The sequence below is a fragment of the Agelaius tricolor genome, unplaced genomic scaffold (assembly GCF_023055355.1).
Source record: "Agelaius tricolor isolate 1412-34295 unplaced genomic scaffold, bAgeTri1.0.p SCAF_35, whole genome shotgun sequence".
In the NCBI taxonomy this organism is placed as follows: domain Eukaryota; kingdom Metazoa; phylum Chordata; class Aves; order Passeriformes; family Icteridae; genus Agelaius; species Agelaius tricolor.
This window is the reverse complement of record NW_027269295.1, coordinates 4,020,389-4,038,903: the sequence shown is the minus strand read 5'-3', so window position 1 is coordinate 4,038,903 and position 18,515 is coordinate 4,020,389. Positions and strand designations below refer to the sequence as shown.

Genomic DNA, 18,515 nt, shown 5'->3' with positions numbered 1-18,515 from the left:
TCACGGGGGTGACACAAGGAACAGGGGGTGACAGTGCCGGCTCCCGCAGGAGCTCCCGGTGCCGCGGTGGCCCCGGGCTCGGTGGCACCGGGCGGGTGACACCCGGAGGTCCCGGAGCTCCGTTCTGCGGAGCTGCCCGGCGCCGAGCGGCCCCGCAGGATCCCGAGCAGCACGGACAGGCCGGGTGCTGTGACCGCGTTCGCAGGGTCCGAGGGTGAGGGAAGAGACCAGGATCTGACTCCATGTTTCAGAAGGCTGATTTATTATTTTATGATATATATTATATTAAAACTATACTAAAAGAATAGAAGAAAGGATTTCATCAGAAGGCTGGCTAAGAATAGGAAAAGAAATTAATAACAAAAGCAGAGAGTCCGAGCCAGCTGACTGTGATTGGCCATTAATCAGAAACAACCACATGAGCCCAATCCCAGATGCACCTGTTGCATTCCACAGCAGCAGATAACCATTGTTTCCATTTTGTTCCTGAGGCCTCTCAGGAGGAAAAATCCTAAGGAAAGGATTTTTGATAAAATGTAAAAAACACTGTCACCCCCGTGTCCTTGTGTCACCTCCGTGAGATTGTCACCTCTGTGACATCGTGCGACATCGGGGGATGCTCGGCTCACCTCGGGTCCTCCACGCTGTGGCTCCCCACAATCCAAATCCTAAAATGTTTTCCAATTTCATTTCCAGACTCTTCCAACTGCAGTAATTCTTAACATATACAGATAGCCATATACTTTTTTTTGTTGTTTTTAATTAAAAAGCTCCTTCACATACACAATCATATATTGAATTAGCAAGAACAATAATATATTCATTGGAGAATAGCAAAACATCTGCTCTGCCAGTGCCACCCACAAACTAGACAAAGAACTAAGAAATCTGACAGTTTCAGACCGCTTAGGAAAGAGAAATTCTCTTGGCCTAAAGACAGGGAGCCATGCAGTGAAGGTGCCATGGAGGGTACAGCAGATGCAATGTACAGAAAAACACAAAGTGTTAAAAATGTTTTCTTGTAAAGATTCTGCAGCCAGAGGGTGAATCCTGATCATCAGGAGCTTTCTTTACAATTTAAGAAATACTGGATAGCATTGAAGCAGAAGAATGACACTGAAAAAAATAAAGAGCTATGCAAACACTGAAAGATTGATTTTGGCCAGAAGCTGAAATTCCCTTCAATGTATCAGTGGAGGTTTCTGAATTTCAAGAGTGCATCTGGTTTACAAAAAGTTGTTGCTGCCAACTTCATGGAAGAGTAAAACATCTGACTCTGTAAGGGACCTCAATATCTTGGCAACAAAGCCCAGAGACACCAAAACTGAAAACCTCCTTGCCAAGGACAAAATGCCCAACAAAACACAAACCCAAGAATCAGAGAAGGAAAAGGCAGCTCTCTTTTAAGTTTCATTATAAACACCTGGAAGAGAAAAAAAAAAAAGGAGGTGGGAGGGGAAGCAGCTTCCAGTGAAAAACAGCTGTGTGATTTTGGGGCCAGATCAATCAAATTGGCAGAACAGGCTCCAGACTGGGAGTTTTTGCTGTTTCCATCACAGAAGTTACCCCCAAAGCTGAATTTGGGTATTTTGACTGTATCATATCTGCCAGCACAACTCAGACCCAACAGCCACTGGGTCTTTCCTGGGAATTCTGGCTCATGGACAATCCCAGTAACCGTGGGTGGTGCTTGAGGGCTGAACAACCCTCAATAACCCAGCTGTTCATGCCAGGTTCTCCTGCCCACATGGACGAGGGGAATGAGCTCCTCTGGACAAACTCACACCCCTGAGACCCTGCTGAGCATCGCCCCCAGCACCAGTGGCTCCAGTGCCAGTGGGGGCTCAGGGACTGGTTGGGAGCAAGGCTGGAACCTCTCCATGAGCCCCCAGCCCTGCACTGACATCTTTGGGGTAAAAGAACCTTCAAATGGTCAACACCTTCCTGAACTCAAACCCTGCAAGGCCAAACACGAAAGCATTTTGCTGTTTCTCCCCTTTTTAGGGGCTGTTGCTCACCTCAAAAAGATCTTATCTCTAAAATGGCATTTAGAGACACCCAGGGCCAGAAACTGGGGAGGAGCTGGGGGAGCCCCAGCCTGGCTGGAGGGGGTAACAAACTCACCTACTGTGTTACTGGACACATGGATGAATGAGAAAAAACAGAATCTGAAGGGAAAGATGGGTTCTGCTGCTCCTGGATGAGATGTGCAAAGCGTTGATGGAAAAGCTCATGAGTGTCACCAGCAGGGAGGAGAGGGGTGACCACAACAGGAGGGGTTTGCCTGTCTGTACACAGAATTCTCATTCAAAATTAACTCCTTCCATGAAATACCTTCACATTTTTAACAATATATATATATTTAGTATCCCCTGCATAAAAGAAAAGTACACATTATTTCAACAGCCAAGAAAAAACTGCAATTTATTAAGTTTCAAAGAATCTTCGTACTCTTGAAAGCAACTTTCGGTGCATGTTCTTTTAACAATCACATTCTATGAGGAGAATAAACATTAAAAGCCACAATTGTTGGTTTTCTTTTTAATCTCAGAGTTACAGACATCTTTAATTCAAAAGGAAAGGCAAAAAAAAAAAAAGCCCCTAAAAACAAAACCCACCCAGTTCCCCCCCAACCCCTCCAACAGAAATTTTCATTCCCAATTTGAAAATATCAGGAGTTTTTCTACAACTCAATGCTAAACTTCAGCATGGAAAATTGTATGTAAACACGCACATACACACATACATATTTTATATAAGTGTGTGTGTGTATATATATGTATATATAAAATATATATGTAGGAGGCGTGTAATGGCAATGAGATGCAATTACTCTGAGGAAAGGTTATTCAGCTAAATACACTACTAAAACTTGAGGAAAAAAAAAAAAACAAGTCTTGAACCCAGTTTGTGCATAGTTCATGATCCTCTATAAAACCAGCTTTTGTTAATTTGCAATCTTGCAGGACCCTTTAAATCTGATAAAACCATTAAAAAGCTAATCTTCCAAAAAAAAAAAAAAAATGTAATGCACAAGTTTCCTGATCCAAGCAGGCAGGGAGCACAATGTTCATATAATTTTTAAAACATACTTGAAGTGTATGTTATTCCATTGTCTTTCTTCCTTTCAAAACAATCAAAAACATTGATCTTTTTTTAAACATAAAGCGATTTTTTAATATATAAAGCACTCTTCAAACATCTATTTCTTTTGAGTCCATTATTTGGTAAATATGTAACTGCTACACATTAGATTAGGTATTTTTCTTCTTTCTTACTGTCTTTTTTTTTTATTTTATTTTGTTTTTTAATAATATCTTCAGTGCTAGGAGTTGGGTTTTAAAAATACATGAAATGGTGTGGAGTTGCTCCTCGGGAAACCCGGCTTTCCTGAGACATCTTCCACCATGTGCAAGATAGTGATCACAAAGTTTTCGCCACTTTGACGAAGAGGAGGAAAACAACAACAAAAATAGTACACAGCAATGGCCAAAGAAAAGGATAATACAACAACACTGTTCAATCCCAGAGCTCTGAAGTAGCATATCTTCATTCTGAAAATAGTTTTCTTTACGATGGAAGTCTTTTTTTTGTTTTGTTTTTTCTCTTTTTTTTTTTTTTTTTTTAATTCCTTTTTTTATTTTAAAGTTTGAAGGAGAAAAAAAGGTCTGTAAACAGGTGGGAGCCAAAACTCCTGGCTCCTCCAAAAGCAGTCAAAACTTATGTCCAAGTGCTTGTTTCTGTTCCTGCTTGCAAGGGAACTATCAACTCTTTACAATTATCTATGGCCACAGTTCAACAAGAGTATTTTTTTTTTTAAACTTTATATTCCGAATGGAAAAATGGTGCAATACTCCGGTAATAATTTTCTTGCATTAGTCCACAATAAAAAGCCGCTAAAGGTAGATATACATATTATTCTCCAGAGATACACACTGTAATTTTAAAATGCAATAAGAGTCCTTGAGTAAACATTTACACGTGAATTGTCGCCGGCCCCTTCTATCAGTTTCTTTCCTTTTTTTTTTTTTAAATTTCCTTTTTTTTTTTTTTCTTTTTTTGTTTTTTGTGTGTTTTTACCATTACAGGATTAGCTACAAGAAGGGCTGCGGACACTCAGTGCAAAGTTAGAAGCTAATAACAATTAAACATTTGACCAATGAGCAAATAAAAAGCATATACTGAACCAAAGGAAAAAACTTCACACGTTGAGTTAAACCACACGTGGGCACACACACACACAGGCACACACACACACACACACTCACTCACATCTGTCCCAACAAAAACATAGAGTCTGAACTTTTAAAAAACAAAATTCTTAGAGCCTGTTTTTTGTGTACTGATGCTGACCTGGAAGTGTAATAATTCAACTCAGAAAGTGTTCACATTTTGTTATTGGCCTGCTGGATTCAAGTATTTGCATGTTGATATGGTTTGTTGCTTTTTTTTTAAGTATTTTTTTTCTTTCTTTGTTGATTTTTTTTTATTCTTTTTTTTTACTTTTTATATTTTTTGGGATTAAAAAATGACATGAAAAAGTAATGAAACAAGGGTAATGTGCATAGGCAGATCCATGGGAGTAGTGGACACAGAGATACCCCAACCCTGCCCTCCCTCCCCCCCTCTCAACCTGTACAGTCCAGAGTTGCCACTGGGAATCGTCACTTTTCTGTACCAATGGTAAAATATCACACTTCACCCTTTTTGATTATTGGGTCCGCCTCTGTAATGTGCATAATAGTCACAGGCTCATTTAAATAGGCTTTCATTTCCCCTTCCCACCCCCCCAAGTTGATAAAATAACCCTTTCCAGCCCAAATTCTGAAAAGTGCCCTTCATGATAGACCTATTCTAAGCAGCTTTTATACTTGGTTTTGAAAAATCACCATACAAACATAAAAAGACGACATAAAACAAAACAAAAAAAAAAGCCATGAAAAAAGTAAAACCTGTCATTAGCATGTGACACTGACCAAAGGAGCCCATACTGTTTCAGGAACAGTTCACAAGGACTTCTGCAGTTTCAGATTCAATATTGGACAGAGGTACTAAGGAGGGCTGCCAGTCTCATGGGTTAAAGCTGGATTCTTCATCAAGCCCGGGACTGGAAAGGGTTACCATTTTTTAATTCTTTTTTTTTTTTTTTAATTTTTTTTTTTTTTTTTCAATTCTCTGTTCTCCTTTAGTGCTGATGATTGTTACTTCCACCGTGTCTCCTAGATGGATTCCCCGCTGAGCAGATCCCCCGGCAGGAGGGTGTTGAGGGGCGTGGGGCTCCCGATGACCCTTCCGTCGTCGGCGCTGGGGGGTCCCCAAAGGCTGCTGGAGTACTGGGGCACCCCCCCCCAGAGCAGGTCGCTGCTGCCCTTGCCCCCCAGGCACGGGGGGTTCCAGTGGCCGGCGTCGGGGCGCACCAGCCCGTGGGAGCTGCCCGAGGAGCCCAGGCGGCCGGGCGTGGATCCAGTGTTGGACTGCCAGCTGGAGGTGGGCGGCAGCGCCTGCCCCTGCGCCAGGAACCGGTTCACCTCCTCCTCACCAGCAAACTCCGCCAGGATGGTGGTGTTGCCCAGGACACACCTGAGGGACAGCAAGGTGTGAGCTGTTGTTCCACATTGCAATGCAAGATGTTTTCTGTTACCATCTGTATGGCAGTTGGCTTTTGTCAAGTGGGCAGTTTGCCTTATCTCTCTCTGAGTGACCACACCCACTCCTCCCTGGGGAGGGGACACCTGCTGATAACAGCTATGGAATGTCCCTGCATGGCTGATAAGAACTACAGCATCCTGTTGGCAGATGTGAGCCCAGAGGGAGGAGCCAAGCATTCCTACCTGGATATAATCTGAGATTCTGGAACACCAGCACAGCTTCTCCACTGCATTTCCCAGAGGAACAGCAGCTGCCTCTTGCCCTGGATCTTCAGAGGCAGAGACTGCACCTTTCTCCAGGATCCCTGCTCCAGCAGAGCCACCCCTGGCACTGCAGGAGGGCTGAGCCACAATTCCAATGGTTCTGCTGCCAGCACCCTGACCCACAGGGTGTCAGGCTGGGTTCTGACTCTGTCAGTGTTGTTCTAGTGTACTGCATTGTTTATTTTATCCTTTTATTTTTTTCTTCCCTATTAAAGAACTGTTATTTCCTGCTCCCATATTTTTTGCCTGAGAGCCCCTTAATTTAAAATTTATAGCAATTGGGAGGGGTGGGGAGGGTTTATATTCTCCATTTCAGGGGAGGTTCCTGCCTTTCTTAGCAGACTCCTGTCTTTCCAAACCAAGACAGGTGTAAAGGGTGCTTTCTGTCAGGAATGGCTGAGGGAATTGGGATTGGTGTTTGCTATGGTTTATTTAGGGGGGATGTTGGTGGTGTTGGTTTATTCCGTGTTGTTGGCAGCAGATCCTTACCCAGAAGCCTGGGCTAACTGGGGTGTTGTTGGTTATGGCCTTGGGATAGGGTTGGCTGTGGTTGGGATAGGGTTATGGGGTTATGGCCTTGGGATAGGGTTGGCTGTGGTGGTGGGGGGGCCTGCTATAGGGGGTGTGTTGGGGTTACTACCCCTACTATAGGGGGGGTCTGTTGTCGGTCCAATCAGATTTTAGTGGGGTGGCCATGGTTTATTCAGAGGGAGTGGGGCTGCTTTTGACTGGGGGGTGAGGATTGGTGCTGACTTTGTTTGGTGTTGAGCTTGTGCAGGGGCTGTCTCAGGGGGTGATTCAGGCTGTTTAGTGGAAGGGTCAGGAAGTCCTAACTCCTGACCTAACTGCACCCTTCCCATGCCTGAAGGAGCCTCCAGGGAACATGGACAGAGACTATGGACAAAGGGGAATGGCTTCAGCCTGACACAGAGCAGGGTTAGATGGGGTATGGGGAAAACGTGAGGGTGGGCAGGCCCTGGCACAGGTGCCCAGAGAAGCCTCCCCTGGATCCCTGGAATGTCCAAGGCCAGGCTGGATGGGGCTTGGAGCAGCCTGGGATAGTGGGAGGTGTCCCTGCCTGTCACCCTGATTTTTAAGATTTTCTGATGTTTACATTCCTGTAATGAACTTTCTCACATGCCTTCTGTAAATAACTTGTTGTTTTGCATTCTTTTATGGAGGAGGAGAAATTTGATGGAGTGTTGGTTTGTCCAGTGTCATCCAGTGTCATTGGAGAGGTGGCACTGTCACCCTCCAATCCACTGTCACTTTTGGAAATCTATAAATGTTGGAGTCAGAAAAGAAACTTCCATTTTCTTCACCTTGAGAGCACCTTGGTGTGTGCACTCCTGTTGTTTTGTGTCCTATGGTGATACCTGCCCATGGCAGGAGTGGGCTGGGTGAGCTTTAACGTCCCTCCCAACCCCAGAAATTCTGTGACAGGGATCCACCTCCCCCAAGCTGCAGTCAAGGTGAAAATTTCCATCATATCCCCTCACTTTGAGCAACCCCCATCTCTTCCACCAAGCCTGCTCTGTCCTGTTTTCTATCCACCTTTCTATATCCACAAACACCCCAATACACACATGTGGAAACCACCTCTAACTGACATGTCCTGGAGCCTCAATTCTCTTCAGGAATAAGGACAGAAGCTCTCCAGCCAAATGATGCTCCCACTGCCTCAGTACTTTCTATAACCTGTTGATAAAGGGAATTGCTTTCCAACTCTAAATACCCAAGTTCTCTAAATACCCAAGTAATTCTCCTGAAACATCACTCTCTGTATTCTTCATCCTGCCCAATGGCACTGATTTTACCATTTTATCACTTATGCCCTTATGCCAATTAGTCCCACTGATTTAAAAACTCCTAAAAGCAGATATTCTTCATCCTGCCCAGTGGCACTGATTTTACCACATATGCCAATTACTCCCATTGATTGTAAAACTCCTAAAAAGCTGATTTTGTTGTCATACACTTCTCTCATAACTCCTTAAAAAAAAAAGGGGACCACCATGAACACACTCCTTATTTAGCATTGTTTTACCCTCTCTGTTTCCCTCTAAAGCTAAAACCTTGTCCTGTGCTCTCCCTGAGCTTCCTTTGGAATCCTCATCACATCCTACAACTTCTTTGTGGCCTTAGAGGTGACAAGTCCTAACTGAGGATATTATTGTTGTAGTGCTTTTTCTTTATTTGCCATATTCACTGTTTAATTTGTGGTTTTGCAATCCCTCTGTATTGTCCTCCTGTCTTTGGAGTGGTACAAGCCCCCCATTTTGTATATTATGTTTCTAAAATCAGACTTGTTCCCTCGTTGTTATTCAGCTCTGTTCAGTATCAGTTTTTCTGTTTGTTACCTGACCACTCCCTGCCAAGTTTCAAACCCCCCCTGTCCCTACCCTTTCCCCAGAACCTTCCTTACTCTTCCTTCCATTAAATGTCAATCCCACCCAGAGCCTGCCCTTGCCTTTAAAAACTTCCCTGTCAGTTTTGTATCCTTCCAAACCCCATTAGTTCATTTAAACTGTTCTCCTCCCTTGAAATCCTCCACATTGTATTCCCTGCCTTGTGTTCCACCCCCAGTTCTCAGATTAGTTAAAGATTATATCCTCCCCTGAGACCTCCCCTGTTTATAAGCTGTTGTTTGCCCTCAGGTTGGGGTCCTGGGACCCTGGATTTGGGGGGGTTTTGCCATCAAATAAAATTACCCCAGTCCACCCCAGGCCCCGTGCTGCTGCATTTTTGATTCTAAAGAGCTCGAAAGGGGGATGTGTCACATCCCTGATATCATCTAGCTGGGACTTGGGGTGCACCACAACAATTATTTATGCTGATTTAAGTTTTCTAACACCCTTTCATTCAGTATCTACCCCCAGTTCACTTTTTCCTCTCCCATTAGGTAATCTTAAAAAATTAAGACTGAAGTAACTAGTGATCGGTTACACCTAAGAAAATCTTTTCTGAGCTAGAATGGCTTTGTAACAAAAAAAAAAGAAGGAGCAGGAACTTACATGTGCAGAGACTTCTGGGCCTTGGCTGCTTCCTCCTTGGAACTGTATCGGACCACAGCATTGCCTTGGGTCAGGTTCAAGTGGAATGTGATGAGGGGGCCGTGCTGCAGACACAGCGTGCGCAGCGTGGAGCCATCGATCTGCAGGGACAGGCACAGAGGTTACTGCTGCCTCCTGCCTCTTCTGCTCCTCTTCAGGGAGGGCTTGAAGGCTTTGAGATGGTCTTTTGTGTTTACACTTAGGTGTTTATTTCAATCAATATTTATTATTATTATTTATCCATATTTATTATTACTATTATCCTTATTATTATTTTTATCCATATTGTAAGCTGTGAGTTCTATAGTATTTTACTAATAAGTTACCAAATGGTAATTATTTTTCTATATAAGGTTTTTTAAGGCTAAATGATCTAATTAAGAAATTATACTTAAATTATTTTACTTTTAACTCAATAACTAATCCTTCCAAGTCCACAATGTGGACTTTTCTGTCTAATTACAAAATATTACCCAAAACTATGGAGAAGAAGGTGAAGAAGTATTAGTTACTATCCTAAAACTTCTATTTTGTTTTCTATTAACCAAAACAATGGAGAAGGTGAAGAATAAGGATTAGTTACTATCCTAAAACTTCTATTTTGTTTTATATTACCCAAACCTATGGAGAAGAAGGTGAAGAAGGATTAGTTACTATCCTAAAACTTCTATTTTGTTTTATATATGTTGCTATTTTAAAACTAAGTTTTTTAACATTAAGTTTTTAAACTTTAGGTTTTATTGTTTAATATTAAGTTTTATTGTTTAATAAACAAGTTTTTTTCCACTTTTCTCCAAAGAAGTATTATCTCCCAAACGGTGATATTCCACACTTCTAATTAAACCACACACCCTTAATCCCAGTGCTGTTAATTAATTTTGGAAGCTTTTTTTATAGCCTCAGATCAAATGTAGTATTTTCTAGTGGGTTTGTGCCTTTTAGTACAGAAGGTTTAAAATTCCAACAGGTTAGTTGTGGTGTTGTCATTTTACCTTAAATGCTTAATTAACAAGTGTTTAAAAGCTAAACAATTTTACAAAAAAATTCCAACAATTAGTTGTGGTATTGTCATTTTACCTTAAATGCTTAATTAACAAGTGTTTAAAAGCTAAAGAGTGAGTACAAGTGAAAGTAATGTATTTAATTACACACTTATTGCTCTCTTCATTGAGGGACATATCCTGATTTTTTTAAGAATTCCCTACAGTCCAGAGCACAAATTGTCTCAATTTAGGTTATACAAATTATATTTATCATTAGACATCCATAGAAATCCAGACGTAAGTCAAAGGGAAAACACACTTCATAAATGTAATTAAATTTTCCCCAAGATTAATTTGGATGTCTGTATCTAAAGTTTTGTGGCTTACATTCTCCCTTTGGAATGACACAGTGAAGGACAAGTAGAGGATGTGGAAACCCATAGGAAAATCAGATTTTACACCTGTCTGTGCTTTACAACATCATTCACCTCCAAAGTTACACACAGAGAAATGGTGCCCACTGAATGACTAATTACAGGTTTGAAAATTCATACTTGATCTGACAGCACTTTGAAAACTTAACAAATGCCCTGTAGAAGACAGGTGATAAATGCAGAATAATTATTCCTCTTTCAAATGAATCAGATGGCCAAGGCTGCTGAATGCTGTTCTGATCATCTCTTAAATGGCAGTGTTTTTTCCTGGCCAGCTTTGCACAGTTGCAGTTACCTGGGGGGTGAGGTTCCGAAGAACCAGCCAGCTGCTTGTTCTCCCTGAGCTGTCAGTACTCCATGCAGAACCTGCAACACAGATTCCACAACAAAACATTTCATCAAGGTCTCTGGAGAGCACCTTACAGCAAATTCATCTGGAATCACAACACACTAACAAGCCTCAGTGCTGCTGAAAACAAATCCTCCAATTCCTCACATCTTGATTTACTGCCTCCCTTGGAAGGAAAGGCTGCTGGATGAAAAGCTGCTCTTGTTACTTTTCAGAGATCTGTGGCATTTTTCATACTCCCAGAATAAATATTAGGGAACTAACAGATGCAGGTATGGCACTGCAACAAGCTGGATCCTCAGGATGCATTAGAATTAATCTGGAAGACACATTTTAAAAGCAGTTCTGATGTCCAGGCTCAGAATGCTGCCTGCTAATAAAGATTTTTATAGCACTGCAGCACTCTGCTCTCTTGTCAATGACAGATTAATGTGTATGACTTATTCAAAACAGGTATTTCTGCACTGACAATGTTCTGATTGAAGATACAAAACATAACCAAAAAACCTGCCCTAACAACCTCAGCCTGGTGCTTTACAGTAAGAATCTGTACAAGCTTGATATTTATGAGTGGCATTTGAGAGTCACAGTGCATCCTGTAAGTGCTCCAGAGAGAATCCTGGGAGCAGCTTTATCTGCCCTTCCAGGTGGAAGTTTGGTGAAGAAACATTCAAAATAAATGGCAGGAAGAGGGAAGAATTTAATTCTCAACTTAGTGTAATCAGATTATTAAAAGAGCTTTATAAAATAGAAGTAATATCTGCATATATGTCTATATTTATATTGATAGAGATATCTAAATATAGATATATATATTTAGCCAGATCCACGGCTTTTTATATTAATATTAAAGCAAACAAAGGCATGTAAAAAAAGGGGTCAGCATGAAAAAATTCAGGCATTCCCTGAGGGCCCTGCAATGCCATCAGGTCCTAAATGCTTCACATCCATGTGTTCCATATTAAATTCCACAGGCTCCTCTTGGAGTCTTAGACCACACCACAGAACAGGACACATGTTTGAAAGACATTTTTAGAAATTAAGGAACTAGAGAAAAAACCCTAGCTGGGAGTTAAAGGAATTGAACAATTCCTATGTAAAATCACCACCATGACCAGCTGAAAGATGCTTCATTTACAACTTATTCAAAGTGAAATACAGAGACAGGAGATGCATCCCCAGCACAGAACACTCCAGCTGTGTTAAAGCTCTGGTTTCTGGAGCCTCACAGGCAGAGTAGAAGCAAACAATGCTGAAAAGAAGGCAGAAAAGAGAGCAGTGAGTACCAGAGGAGTAAGAAGAGCTGGTCCAGCCCAGGGGACTGGCACCCCACGTGGAGGATGGCTTGGTGTTGGTTAAGCCTGGAGGAGGTCTGGTTGGAGCTGTAGTGTTTCTGGGTACCTTCCAGAGTTCGTGGGACAGAGAGGCTTGGGTGTGAGAGATTGGGCCAGAGGACCACGTGGACTTGATGTCTGACAGTTTACCTGCAACAGAAAAACAGTCTTTGGGTGTTCTTCACCAATGGGCATCCTGGGCTACACCCTCCCAGCTTCTCAGCAGGACAAGAACAACTTTCTGAACCATCCAGTCATACAAGTCCTATATTGAATATATTTGAATAATCCTATATTTGAACCTACTTAAACCACTGCTCACAATTTTCAGTGCTTTTGTGTTTACTGAACCTCACACTACCTGCTACATGCAAGTTCCCTTTTGAAAATCTGTTGGTTTGTTTTCTTGTAAAAGATGATACATGGAAAGAAGTCCAGAAAATGGACATTGGTATTTGCAATCTGATTTCACCAGAATTATAATGAAACACTTCAAGATTGTCTCTCTCAAAGGTTTAACAGGACTTAAACACTTTTTCTTCCACAACTCATTTTACCTAATATAAAGAATTCAGTATATCCATATGTTCTTCTGATGCATTATTAAAATTCTGAAGATCAAAGACCAACAAAAACTTTATTTCTGAATATTTGAAGTAACCTATACTCTTTTTTCCAAGTATCTTTGAGAAAAACTAAGTCCTCAGAAGGTCAGACCACACCACAACCCTTCAGTCTTTATAACCTTCTGCTGTTGCTTGTTCTTTCCCTGATCAGTTTTCAAACTCTTACTTCTATAACTGCCAATTCAAAGTTTTATAAAATAACACAAACTCAAGAACAGTAGACACAGTACAGCGTTCAGAGGGGCAGACTGAATTGATTTCAATAATGGATAACAAAACAAATCTTTATTCACCTTTAGCCTTTCCTCCTGATACCAACATGTGCTGTGCAATCAGAGCCCAGTTCCCTGTCACAGCACAGTCCTGCTGTTACCAGCATTGGCAGCACATGGAGGGCTGGAATGGACTGAAAGGGACACAAATCCTGCATCTTCTGCCCCAGCAAATGATGCTGTGACTGTGCTGCCCCAATGTTTTAATGCTGATTGCACAGAATAAAAAAAAAAATTGGTCTGATAAAGTTCACGATGCAAAGAGCTTGTGAATTTTTATAAAACTAGAACTGGCAGATTTAAGTTTCAGTGATTCAAGACATCAGGCAGGCACTGAGTAATTTTATGAATCCCAAAGCCAAATTTACCAGTTGCAAAATCCCAGACTCAGTTACATACACACACATTCCCCAGATTGCCTCCATTCATCTAAATTGTTTAACTCAATTATTTCATATTGAATCATAACTATTTAAGTGAAAGGGCAACCACTCTCCCATCTTCTAGCAAATTGTAGCAACAGAAATAATTTGACAATGACAATGAGGACATTAATGAGGGTAAAATGGTGAGAGGAGAGGAGGAAGTCTGAGTTTGAGAGCTCAGAGCAGCCCAGCCTGTGCTGGGGCACCCAAGACAGGCACAGCACCACAGGCCAGGTGTTGCTATGTCACTACTTGTCATGGAGGTAACACAGATATTAGATGACACTGCAAAAACAACCAAAAACAAGGCAGCAAATAAAGCAGAAATGCATGGCAGATAAAGAAAAGCAAGCCACTCCTTTCTTTTCCTTTCACTGGAGGAAAACATCCCAAGCAAGTTCTTTTTGTTTTGCATTCTGTAGCCTGACCCAGAGGCTGCACCCTCAGAGAAGTGGAGGGGTTTCAATGGATCAGCATCTTCTTATCTATCTTCTTATCCACCTATACAGCCCAATAAAAATTTATAATGGGACAAACTGCATATTTAGGCAGCCAGTTTGCAAGCAAGTTTCCATATTTTGCAAAAAGAAGCTCCAGAATTTAGAGCTCAGTAAAGAAAATGGGGTAATTATTTAGCTCACCCATCGAGGGGAGCATCAGGCTTTGGCCTGACTATTAAAAGACACTGAAGAGCCCCAAAACAAACCCCAAGAGCCATGCAAAAAGTACCCCTTGGAGGTACTACTGAAGCTTTTTCTGAGCTGAAGGTGTTTCACTTTTAACAGTGAGTTTTTTACACAAATTTCACATCAGCTCTTCCTGGAAAGGGTCTGTTCCTGCTGAGGCCCTGGGCAATGTTCCTCCCCCACAGATCTCCATGCCAGAGTGGCACCAGGTGGAATAAATCCATTTTTCCTCAGCACAGTCCCAGGCTCACCATGCACCACTCCCCACCGCAGAGCTGCCAGGAGAGCTGCCACGCAGCACAGGGCTCCAAACACACCTGTGCCTGGGGCAGCACTCCTGCAAGCACTGGAAATGCACTCCCTAGGGCCTTTTCCTGGGAATGCAGAAGCTGTGGAAGCAGAAAGGCCGTACCTGCAATGCTAGGTGCAGATGCAATGCTGCTGAAAGAGCTACTGTAGCCGGAGGCACTAAGCGGCCAGGCACTCGATGAAGGCAGCGTGGCATTCTGAGATGATGTTGGGGATGACCCTGCAGAACCAGCAGAGAAGCAACTAAGAAAGATGGGCATAATGATGTTTGGTGTGAAATAAGCAAATCTGTTATGTGCAAATACAAACCATGCAAGGCATTCTCCTTAATCAGCCTGGTCTCTGAAGTCTAGGAATGAAATGTTGCTGGAAGCATGATAAAGTAGAAGGAAAGAGAAGAAAGCTGGCACAGGAACAATTGTAGTGCAGAAGGTAAATTCTGCATTTCCTTTAAGATACATGACTCAAAAAGTCAGTGTTAAAGTGTTTAGTCTCAGAGGAACAGGCTTCAATTATAAATGTCCTCTGCCAGCTGACTTAGGCAATGGGAATTGTAGATCAGCAGAGATGTGTATGATAAATTAACCTCTTACCACGGGTGATCTGTCCTAAATTACTCAAGGTAAACACTTCCCCTACATCCTAATGCCCACAAGTATCTTTAAATTTTTGCAGACTTTCAGTAAAAGCGAAGATATATTTCAGCAATCTCTTCTCAAACTGATAACATAAATGAAATAGCACAAAACCACCTCAGTAAATCATTTATAATCTAAGCACATGCACAATTTCCTTACTGGCAGCAAATGAAAGAAACTGAACATAAAATCAAAAATCTTCATTGCAAAGACCAGGAGAGCTGGAATGATTCTCTCTAGCCACCAACAAAATCAAGTGTGTATCCTGGGTGACTTATCATTCCTGACACACAGAGATGGGCTCTGATACTGAAACATCTTTAACTGACTAATAAAAATGGGTGAGCTCTGTAGCAAAGAGCACTGTGTTGAGGTAGAAGGGAGGAAGTAAAAGGACAATCTCATCCCTCACAGCTCAATGAAAACCACAGGCTTTGTTTTCAACTGGAACAGCAACCAACCAAACTTCACCTAAAGCAGCCTCCCTGTGCTCCAAGGGACACTGATGCAGACATCAGTTTAAGGGAGCAGAACTCTGTATCAGGTCTTGTCTGGAAATAATCTATTCCCAGGCAGGAACTATGGAATTAGGGTTATAGCAGATATGGAATATGGAATTACAGCAGATTGAAAAGCTCACAGAGTTGAAAATGGTCTTGATTCCTTGTGGCTACAACTCTCAGCTCATAGAAGCTGAGCCTGCAAAGCTTCATTAGCAAACAGGGCAAAGCAAAAATCGACCCAAAAGCTGAAGTTTTACCTGCTTCTAAGTGCACAGGGCAAGGACAGCACACCCCACAGCCTGACCCTTTACCTGGGGAGCAGCTCTGTCTGTCAGCACAAGCTCTGTGCTTCAGGCTGCAGTTATACAAGCAGAAAGAAACAGATTCTGCAACTAGAGTTTTTATTAAAATTGTATTATTACCAAGCTAAAAAGCTAATGGGGAAAAGAAGCACACACTGACCCCCCAGAGGCACTGGCTTTAAGAAGGTCTGACCTCTTGAGGGCCTGTTTACTTCTGCTATGACCATCTTTGCTGACTCTCTTTAAGGAGATGAGTTATTTCTTCATTCCACAGGCAGATTATGCACCCACAGAGCTCATGTTCCTCCTCTAAAGCAGCAAGACCTGTAGTGGATCTCATCTGATTTTACAGGTAGAGCTCTGTACATTTACGCTTCTGGCCTGAGGAATATTTCTTGGGTGAACTCTATTTGAAGTGTCACTGAATTAAACATTTTACAGCTTTTCTTTTTATAACTTCAAACCTGCCTGTCCCCTTGGAAGCACTTTGGAGTCATTCAAGTTAATTCAACCTTACTCATTAGCCAAATACTTCATGTTTCAGCTGAAAGAAAGGCTGCTTCTTGCTAAGAGACAACCAAAATCAACACTTTGCATTCCTTTCCCTCATGTTTCACATCCCTTACCTGAGGTAAGAATCCCAGAGGTGGACCCCCACTTCAAGGGAGTCACAGATTTACAATCTGTGCTGGTATCAAAGATGTAAGTGTTAAAACAAACCCCACATTTTCACTCCTGACAGGTCCTTCTGGACAGCCTGGTTATGCTATTCCTGTGCCAACTGCAGTGCTCTGACAGAGTGCAGATAACTTGGTTATTTTGGCACTCAGATCACAATTAACCAAGCCACCTTTCCCTTGATCAACTTCCAGCACATGTGGCTAACAAGTAGCACAGTCACAATCCTTTCTTGTTTAATAGAATTCCCTTTTTATTCTGAAGAAATCACTGCCAAGACAAAAGGAATGGAAATAGCACTGGGAAATACTAGTTTACTAGTCAATTCCCAATTTTTTTCTTTTATGGTTTTGGAGATAAACCAGTTCTAATTTATTTTGCTTACTGATCTTCTAACAAAGCTACAATTAATTAATGTACCAGAAGCCTGCTGTCTCAGCAACACTGTGGAACTTTGTATTGAGTCTTCTGAGAATTTCACAAAGTATGGAGGAGGGTGGGCAGTGTGGAGAGCAAAATATTGTTCAAAACCTTGTGATACAGGTCAGAAAAACTTCCAGTGACCACAGAAGTTTAAATTACATCTCACAGCCTTTTCCAATATAAAAGTATTTACATTCCCATGGAAAACAAGAAACTTCTTAATCCCTTCTTTTAAAACAATTATTTCTGGATATTCAGTGACAGTTCTGAGCAAAAGCATTATTAGATTAGGAGCACATGCAAAAAATATGTTCATCTTTAACAAATGAGGCAACCCTTTTTTGGAAGGGAAAAGAAATGATGCACAGATGTGGAAGCAGTTTGTTGTTTACCTCCACTCTTGAGCAGATAGCGATTCACATCCTGTATCGTGGTGTTTATGGTAGGCCCAGTTGGAACACTGCCAGGAGTAACATCAGGGTCATTTTCAGGATCAATATTCTGCAGTCCTTTCCATGGCACTCCTGGGTGAAACTCTGTTTCCAACACAATAAAAAGAGAAATGTGTGAGGTTGTAATTCTCCAAAGCTCCTGTGTTGTATTTACAGGGTGCCCCAATGAAGGGAGGAATGATGATTCTGACTCCATGTTCTCAGAAGGCTAATTTATTATTTTATAATACTATATTATATTAAAGAATACTATACTGAACTATACTAAAGAATACAGAAAGGATGCTTACTGAATGCTAAAAAGATAATAATGAAAACTTGTGACTCCTTACAGAGTCCTGACACAGCTTGGCCATGATTGGCCAATGAGTCAAAATAATTCACAGCAGAAACTAATGAAACATTCACCAAACACATTCCACATGAGCAAAACACAGGAGAAGCAAATGAGATAATTGTTTTCCTTTTCTCTGAGGCTTCTCAGCTTCCCAGGAGAAAAACCCCGGGCAAAGGGATTTTTCAGAGTGTGAATGCCACACTCCTACACATCAGGAGGACTCAACAACACGTTTGAGGGACACCAGCCCAGCAGCAAGGCTTGGATTGAGTTACCTGGTGGCCAGTTTATGCTGGAGCCATTGGAAATCTTATCACTATCGGATTTGGCACGTGACCAGCTGTGAGGAACAGCTACAGGTGGGCTGGCAGGAGACTCACTGTTCTGCATCAGATCATAGCGGCCGTAGGAGTCATCGAGGGAGGACTTGCCCGGAGGACCAATACTCAAACCTCCAGGGATAGCACCTGCAAGGAGTCAAATAGAGGTTGTAGGATGGCATTCCAGCAGGATATGTTTTGTTATTATTTGCCTTTTTTTCTTTCCTTTCTGTATTACAAAGATAAAAAGAAAACTAAAATGCAAATGCAGTAAGCCAAGCTTAATGGCATCTGAAGCCCTAGCAGGGATTACAGATGAGAGACACATTGCTGGTACAATCTAGATACTCAAGTTAAAGAATTCTGCATTAAATTCCTGCCAAAAAGAGACTAAGTAATTCAAATCATCACACTGTTGGTAAATAGGAACTTGCTGAGGCAGCATACCAAGGAATATCCCTCATCTCATCCTTCCCCAG

The 18,515-nt window shown here is 41.9% G+C and overlaps 1 protein-coding gene and 1 long non-coding RNA gene across 12 annotated transcripts in view; both read right to left on the bottom strand.

The window, feature by feature from the left end:
• Window positions 1-740: 740 nt before the first annotated feature.
• Window positions 741-18,515, bottom strand: part of TNRC6C (trinucleotide repeat containing adaptor 6C) — a 112,642-nt gene continuing 94,867 nt past the window's right edge. For 9 of the 11 annotated variants that reach the window (XM_071452848.1, XM_071452846.1, XM_071452845.1 and 6 more), the window contains 7 exons: window positions 17,992-18,183; window positions 17,320-17,463; window positions 14,487-14,603; window positions 12,018-12,215; window positions 10,678-10,748; window positions 8,927-9,066; window positions 741-5,580 (listed from right to left, as the gene is read on the bottom strand). In XM_071452848.1, coding sequence (XP_071308949.1) covers window positions 5,220-5,580; window positions 8,927-9,066; window positions 10,678-10,748; window positions 12,018-12,215; window positions 14,487-14,603; window positions 17,320-17,463; window positions 17,992-18,183 — 1,223 coding nt within the window. In that variant the 3' untranslated portion in view covers window positions 741-5,219. The remainder of the gene's footprint in view (window positions 5,581-8,926; window positions 9,067-10,677; window positions 10,749-12,017; window positions 12,216-14,486; window positions 14,604-17,319; window positions 17,464-17,991; window positions 18,184-18,515) is intronic. The other 2 variants (XM_071452851.1, XM_071452853.1) reach the window with 1 other exon arrangement.
• On the bottom strand, window positions 9,432-10,667 carry LOC139602741 (uncharacterized). The gene is made up of 2 exons (XR_011683411.1): window positions 10,043-10,667; window positions 9,432-9,957 (listed from the first exon to the last, which is right to left on the bottom strand). It is a non-coding gene; the product is annotated as an uncharacterized lncRNA (long non-coding RNA).